Source organism: Gekko japonicus, unplaced genomic scaffold (genome assembly GCF_001447785.1).
Source record: "Gekko japonicus isolate JY-2015 unplaced genomic scaffold, Gekko_japonicus_V1.1 scaffold243, whole genome shotgun sequence".
Lineage (NCBI taxonomy): Eukaryota > Metazoa > Chordata > Lepidosauria > Squamata > Gekkonidae > Gekko > Gekko japonicus.
Window position 1 is genome coordinate 333,710 of NW_015168053.1, and position 6,857 is coordinate 340,566.

The 6,857-nt window shown below is 46.5% G+C and overlaps 1 protein-coding gene across 1 annotated transcript; it reads left to right on the forward strand.

The window, feature by feature from the left end:
- The first annotated feature begins 1,675 nt into the window (after positions 1-1,675).
- RPL28 (ribosomal protein L28) lies at positions 1,676-6,232 on the forward strand. The gene is made up of 5 exons (XM_015414407.1): positions 1,676-1,748; positions 3,181-3,272; positions 3,451-3,574; positions 4,548-4,666; positions 6,090-6,232. The coding sequence occupies exons 2-5, from the start codon at positions 3,192-3,194 to the stop codon at positions 6,177-6,179; spliced, it is 414 nt and encodes a 137-aa protein (XP_015269893.1). The 5' UTR covers positions 1,676-1,748; positions 3,181-3,191; the 3' UTR covers positions 6,180-6,232.
- Positions 6,233-6,857: the final 625 nt, after the last annotated feature.

The window sequence follows — 6,857 nt, forward strand, 5'->3', positions numbered from 1 at the left end:
TGTATATGTGTGTGGGGTTGACTTGCCATCCTTTTGATTCCATGTTTACTACAACAAATTTGACTGGTGTAGAAAAGTAAGACTTTGGGGGGATGTGCAGAACAGTTCATTTGTAGATAAAATTATCACACAGTATCATAGGAGACAGAAGGGAAGGGCCAATTCTGTCTGGACTCTGTAGTGCATGGGGGCTCAGGATGATGGAACTGTGGGGCAGCCTGACCACTCTAGTGCAGTTTGTGGAGGGGCATCATGTGTGGGTTTAACGCACTCTTTGCATTGTGTGAAAGTTCTGAAAGGGGCAAAATGAGCACCACCCCAACTGGGGGATGTGCAGAACAGTTCATCAGAACACTTTGTAGATAAAATTATCACACAATATCATAGGAGACAGAAGGGAAGGAAGAGGGCAATTCTGTCTGGACTCTGTAGTGCATGGGGGCTCAGGATGATGGAACTGTGGGGCAGCCTGACCACTCTAGTGCAGTTTGTGGAGGGGCATCATGTGTGGGTTTAACACACTCTTTGCATTGTGTGAAAGTTCTGAAAGGGGCAAAATGAGCACCACCCCAACCCTAATTTCCCTAGAGTGCCTGTATCCCTTGTCACATAGCTAGTGTGTTGCAGCAGGTGTGTAGAAATGTGGACTGGAAGAACGGTTTTTCCTAGCCAGCCAAACTGACCATCTCCAAAGGGACTCTGAAGCTGTGAATGGGGCAGATCCACCCACCCCCCACATACCCACAGTCCCCTCCCACCTACAGAGACTGAATGGCCGAGCAGATACTGCCCTCCAGCCTAACACATCACCAGCATATTAAGGGCCCTCATCCTTCCAGAGCTCAATGGCAGGTTTACTATTAAGAGAAATGAGTGGCTATCCTACACGTGGCCAGCTCTTTTTCTCTGGGGTAAAAGACCAAAGTGTAAGTAAACGTTTGAGCCAGTTTTGTGTTTTTAAACCAAGTTGTTTTTTGGTATCTTTATTATTTTCAAGGGACTGCTGTCCGCCCCCAAACTTTACGATTGAAAAGTACAACCATTTTATTTTCCTCTAACACCAGTGAAATGCGCAAAGCAGAAACAGGCTCTCACCACCTAAAAAAGGCGGTGCCCGCAAAGCAAAGGGCCGCCACAGAACGCAAACCCCGCTTTCCGAATTAATCCGAGTTTCCGATCGACTGCAGCCGTAATCTTCCGAGATCTTAGTAGTAGTTACCCGAAGTGTTAACGAGAGATTCCGAAAATAAGCGAAAGGAATGCCTTTCACAGAAATTGCCTAGCCCTTTCCGAAAAGCTGCCGAGTTTCTCCGAAACGGTCGTACGACTTTCCCTGGGGGAAACCGACCATTTCCGACAGCTAAAGCGAACGTTGACGAAGAGGCTTCGCAGATTATCCCGTTTTTCTCTATAGCGGAAGAGGTGGGTAGCAGGAATCATAGAGACCAGACTAGGATCGCGCATAATCGTAGTCTGTATCGTGACTTCCGGTCAGAAATTGATGTCTTCATTGCAAAGAAGTCGGTTCAGCCATAGAGCTGCGGCAGGCTAGACCGGCACCGCTCTGCACCTAAAGAGAATAATGGCCAATAGAGGACTTCAGTCTTACCGGAAGTTGCGCGCCTCTGTAGTATTTTTCTGTGTTCGAAGAGGGAGGAGTTGGGGGGGGGGGAGTGGAGGGCAGATAAAACCCCCTTGAGTCGTCTGGGCTCCTCCTTTTCCGTTTCCGGGTGTGGTAGCGGTAAGAGGTAGGACAGGGGAGCTGGGCCGCGTGTTTGCTGTAGGGGAGGGCGAAAGAGGCCATTCGGGGTGCAGGGGAAGCAAGGAAGGGAACCGGGAAGGTTAGTGGAGGGAAAGGTCCCGGAACGTGCAGCCGTAGGATGAGGGGAGAGGTGTGGGTCACATGGCCAAAAATCTCGCCCTCGAATCTCTGACGTTTGAAAGAACCAGGTTCGAAATATGTTGTGCCTGATCCTTAAGCCGGTTGTGGGTGAAAGCTAGAGCTGGCTGAGGTGTATTGCCGAGTAAACAGCGGGAAATGTCATGATTGAAACCACCACCACCCCGCGAGTAAGGCTGGGTTAGATAGAAGTCTTTGTTTGTGGCCCGATCCAAGTTATGTGGAGAGGAGCAGATGCCTGTTAGGATTCCAGCCATGAAACTAAAATCAGGTTTAGTCTTCCTTCACCTTTAAATCTCTGGTGCTCTTTCACAGGCTAAACAATCCACTTGAAAATGGTTGCTGAAGTGATTGAAACAGCATTATTTAGCATGTGTGAAAGAGCCCCTCTTCAGTTTTGCTGGTCGTGAGCCAGAGACGTTAGCAAGTTGGGTGTGTGTGAGGAACCGCTTCCCCATAGAAAGAATGGGGTAGGGTGCAGAGAATGAAGAGTCCTGTGGCATCTGCTTCCAGCTATGTGGGCACTGGTCTTTAAAAGCCTGGTAGTGTACTAGCCCTAATTCTGTCTGGTTTTGCTACAATGATTTACAGGGATTTTTTTCTTCAGAATTCATTATTGGGGCAAAGAACAGTTATTGATGCATGTTAAGCTTACATGTATTGCCTATAACAAGAAAAGGTATTCCTCATTGCCCTTAAGGGGGTCTTTGGACCACTTTGCTGAGAGTGGCTTCTGAACTACACTGTTGCTTGATAGTCCACATTTTGGGACTGTGGAGTGCCACTAGTGTATCTTATCCCTTCTTTAATTGCCAAAGTGCCTGTTTCCATTTGCTGTTACGTGACTTGTGGGTGGGCCGGCGGCACTGCAGTGGATAAATATTCACTTCTGTTTACAAGGAATGCATTGTATAAGTATTGAGCTGAATAGTTAATGTGATTAATTTGGTGATTGACCTGTCACTCCCCCATTTTGAAGAATTGTGGCGTCTTGTGCTTTGTCCTGTGTCCAGGAATATGGCTCATTTTGGCAGGAGGTGTGTGTCTGATTCAGAGGTGCTGGAAAGCTATTCACCAGGATGACAAGATCAGAGAAGAAGCAATTAGAGGATGTGGGCAGGGATGTGAAAGGAGGGGGGGGAATAAGGTAAGGGAGGGCAGGATATATGGAAGAAGCAGAGGGGACACGATTAGGATTTAAAAGTAAAAAGTGGCCTGAGTATAGGTAGGATGCAAGAAACTGGAATATCCAAAAATATTTTCTTACTTCTCATCCCCAGGTCTCTGCAAGATGTCTGCTCATCTGCAATGGATGATTGTGCGCAACTGCTCAAGTTTCCTTATCAAAAGGAACAAGCAAACGTACAGCACGGTGAGCCCCAAAACAGTCTTGTCTTCCGGTGCTTCTGGATAAAAACGCCAGAGCCGCTCTTTCCTAAAGGCCTCTGTTGTCTTGAAATCTACTTCTCTGTTTTCCAACCTAGCCATCTCCCCCCCCCCTTTAACTAGCAGCCCTGCAGTCCTGCTAATGGTTTCTTTTTCCTTCAAAGGAACCCAACAATCTTAAAGCTCGCAACTCTTTCCGCTACAACGGGCTGATCCATCGCAAGACTGTAGGGGTGGAGCCTGCTGCAGATGGGAAGGGAATTGTCGTGGTTCTCAAGAAACGTGCAGGTGGGCTGGCCCAAGAGAATGGATGCTGCTCTGTGATGGGGATGTGCATAAAGGAAGGAGGACAGGAAAGATTTTTTAACAATTATAAGGGATACAGAAAAAAAGAAGGAATAGAGAAAACAGAAAATGTAATTACCAAAAAACCTAGTGTGAGGGCAATTTTATGGAAATTAAGGACCTTCCTTTTTCAAAATTTATAACAAAGTATATAATAGCTTAACAAATGTTTAACAAGATATATATGGTGCAATGGCATAAGAATATAGCTTAAAATATATATGACCTATTTTAAAAATCAGTATAATGATCGATTCATTCTACCAATTTCGTATACTATATTTTCATTCTTATAAATCTTACCTATTGTATAGTATAACATAAATATCATACACATTTTTAGAAGAATTCACACAACAGTTTGTTATAATAACATAGCAGCAAAGATTTTGATGGGTTCTGTACAGAGAAAGAGCTATCAGTAGCACAGAATAGTGGGGTGGGCAGGCTGTCAAGGCAAATGGCAATGGAGCGGCCCAATGTCTCCAAGCATGCTTCTAGTTCTTATGGAGGTATTGAAAACTTGCGTGAGGGTAGTAGTATGCCAATAGGGATGAAAGGGTGGCTGAACTTTGGGGCTTCCACTGATTCATGGTTTTTTATCCTTACACAGCTCAGTTTCCCCAAAAATGTACACTTCTATAAATAGGGATCATAAAATAACTGCTCAGTGCATGAGCTTGAAGCGCAAGTCTGCAGTCGACATTTCCTCTAATCCAGCAACTAGGCTCTCTAAGGGCCTATATCACAAGGAGGTTATTCGGATTAGTTTTGTGTGAAGGGGACTTAAATTTCAAAGGTCTCGATATATCCTATTTGCTCTGTATATAGCTGGCTCAAGGTGCATCCTGAAACTGCAGATTCTGTATCGCTTTTCTGCTTCTAGAGTTCAACTTTCCTTTTCCTCCCCTTTCAGGCCAGCGGAAACCAGCCACCTCCTATGAGAAGATTACTGTCAACAAAAATGCGCGTGCCACACTCAGTAGTCTCCGCCACATCATCCGCAAGAACAATTACCGCAAGGACCTGCGCATGGTAAGAGAGGCAGGGTGCCTCTTTCTGTTCTGCAAATATGGATGCTGTTAATCTAGTGATCAGATCAGGAACATTATACCTGGAACAGAACGACTGCCAAGCTTTCAGACTTTGCAATTCAGGGCTCCCCCCTTAAAAACATTGAATTTGATGGGGAGTATAGTGCTTTAAGGAGGTTGTGTAGCTTGATTTGGATGTTTGAAGTGTGAAGCAATCTCCTCCTCTGCTATGCTGGGGCAGCCAAATTCTGTGTGGCGAAGCACAGAGCTGTAAAGAGCCTTACACCATATCCCCAATGGGCTCTTATAGTAGATAAATTGAAACTAATTGGGTTAGATCCTGAAAATCTGCTAGACGGAGGTCTGCAGCATGCAAAGAATTTAATATACCAAAGATTTAAGGATATTGAAGCACAAAATGACTATGCAGCCCTGACTTCCTATTATAAGAGATTAAAGCAGGGGCCAAGTTTAAATGCCGCATCTTACCTTGGACTTATAAAAAACCCTAACCATAGATGGGCGTTTACTAGAGCACGGCTCGATGTGTTACCCTCAGCAGTACTTTATGGTAGATATACCCGGACTCCCATGCACCAGAGAATTTGCTCCTGTCTGTTAGAACAGGTGGAGTCGGCCGCCCATATATTACTCCATTTTCCTATGTATGATGAAGAGAGACAGCAGCTGCTGATACCCCTTCTCGCACGTTTTAAACTCCTGGCTAATTATCTTACATATGCCGAGGAATGCTTGATGAAGTTCTTACTGGCTGATACTTATGATTCTGTCCCATGCAATGTTGCTAAATATTGTTACTTGGTAATTAAAAAGCGCAATGTACTGTAACTCAAGCCATTAATGATGGAATTGACCGGTGTGGTATTTTAGGAATTAAGCTTGTAAGGTTCTTATGTTGTAGACTCTGTGTTTAATATTTTGGTTCATTTTGCTGGTCTTATGACTGTTCTTAATAAACTTACTTACTTACTTACTGAGAAATGGCCAAAGGCTTAGCTTAGGAGAGAAGAGGGCATTGATCTTGTCAAGGGGGTTAGCTTGAGAACTTGGGAGGTCCATCAGTGATTATCAGCCATGTACATCTGAGTGCCAGTTGTGGGGGTAGGCTGAGGCCGGGCATCAACAGGAGGCGGCTTTAGCCTCGGTGGGCCTTCTAGGGCATCTGGTCGGCCTCCTTGTAAAACAAGATGCTGACCTAGTTGGGCTGATCCACCGAGGCTCCATCGTGTGGGCGTGGGGAGACACTGGGAAAAACCAGGCACCAGGGCTCTTTAGCAGGGTGACCGTACTCCTCCGGAGGCTGGATTTGAGCTCTTGGGCCCTCCAGAAATGGACCCTGGGGTGAACGTAGATCAGGGCAGTGCGTTTTTCAGACCCCTGATTGTCTCTTCTCCCCCTTGCAGGCTGCCCTGCGTCGTGCTAGCGCAATTCTGCGCAGCCAGAAGCCGGTGGTGGTGAAGAAGAAGCGGACCCGGGCGACCAAGGCTACCTAAAAGAGTTGCCAGATTATCCAATAAAGGATCAGAATAAAGGATCAGAACCAGAACATGGTGTGGTGGATTTAGGTTAATGTGTTGCCAATTTCGGGTGCAAGAGGTGGGTGGAGAGGCCCCGGGCGAACCTTGAAGGAAGCAGCCCAAGGGTGAGAGGTCGTGGAAGGCCGTGCCCCCCCTCCCCTCGGCAGCCAACCAGAGAAGGGAAGCCTGATGGTATCAGTGCTGCTTTCCAAGGTGCTCCCTTACCAGAAACTGCTGGACCCCCACACTGCTGTGAAGGGGGGGGGGGGCTGGGAGCAGTACAGAGAGGTAAAGGGGAAGGATTGCTGCAGTGGTTCTCCAGGTTGATGGAAGGGTTGTGTAGTTCAGTCTCCCTGGGTCAGGAGATGTGAAGGGTCCCATCTGAGACTCTCCAGTTGCACTGACCCACCATCACCACTGCATGAACAGGTTTGCACCAAAAAGTCAAGTTAGCCCTTGATCCGGAAGGATGTAGAGATATTAACTCTTCTTCCTGACCTTGATGGCCATAATGGGGTTCTGTGTACGTGTGCATGGTGTTACACCCCTTTGCATGTCCTAGTATTGCCCCCACCGGTCGCTTATTAACTGTATTTGGCCAAATGAGCACCAGCCCACGGATGTTCTTAAGATACTCTGGGGACTTTGATTGGT

Bases quoted from the DNA above. Each gene is read 5' to 3' on its own strand.
- RPL28 (XM_015414407.1), top strand. From the start codon at position 3,192: ATGTCTGCTCATCTGCAATGGATGATTGTGCGCAACTGCTCAAGTTTC. The intron at 3,575-4,547 runs GTGGGCTGGCCC...CTCCCCTTTCAG, and splicing joins GGTTCTCAAGAAACGTGCAG to GCCAGCGGAAACCAGCCACC. The intron at 4,667-6,089 runs GTAAGAGAGGCA...TCCCCCTTGCAG, and splicing joins ACCGCAAGGACCTGCGCATG to GCTGCCCTGCGTCGTGCTAG.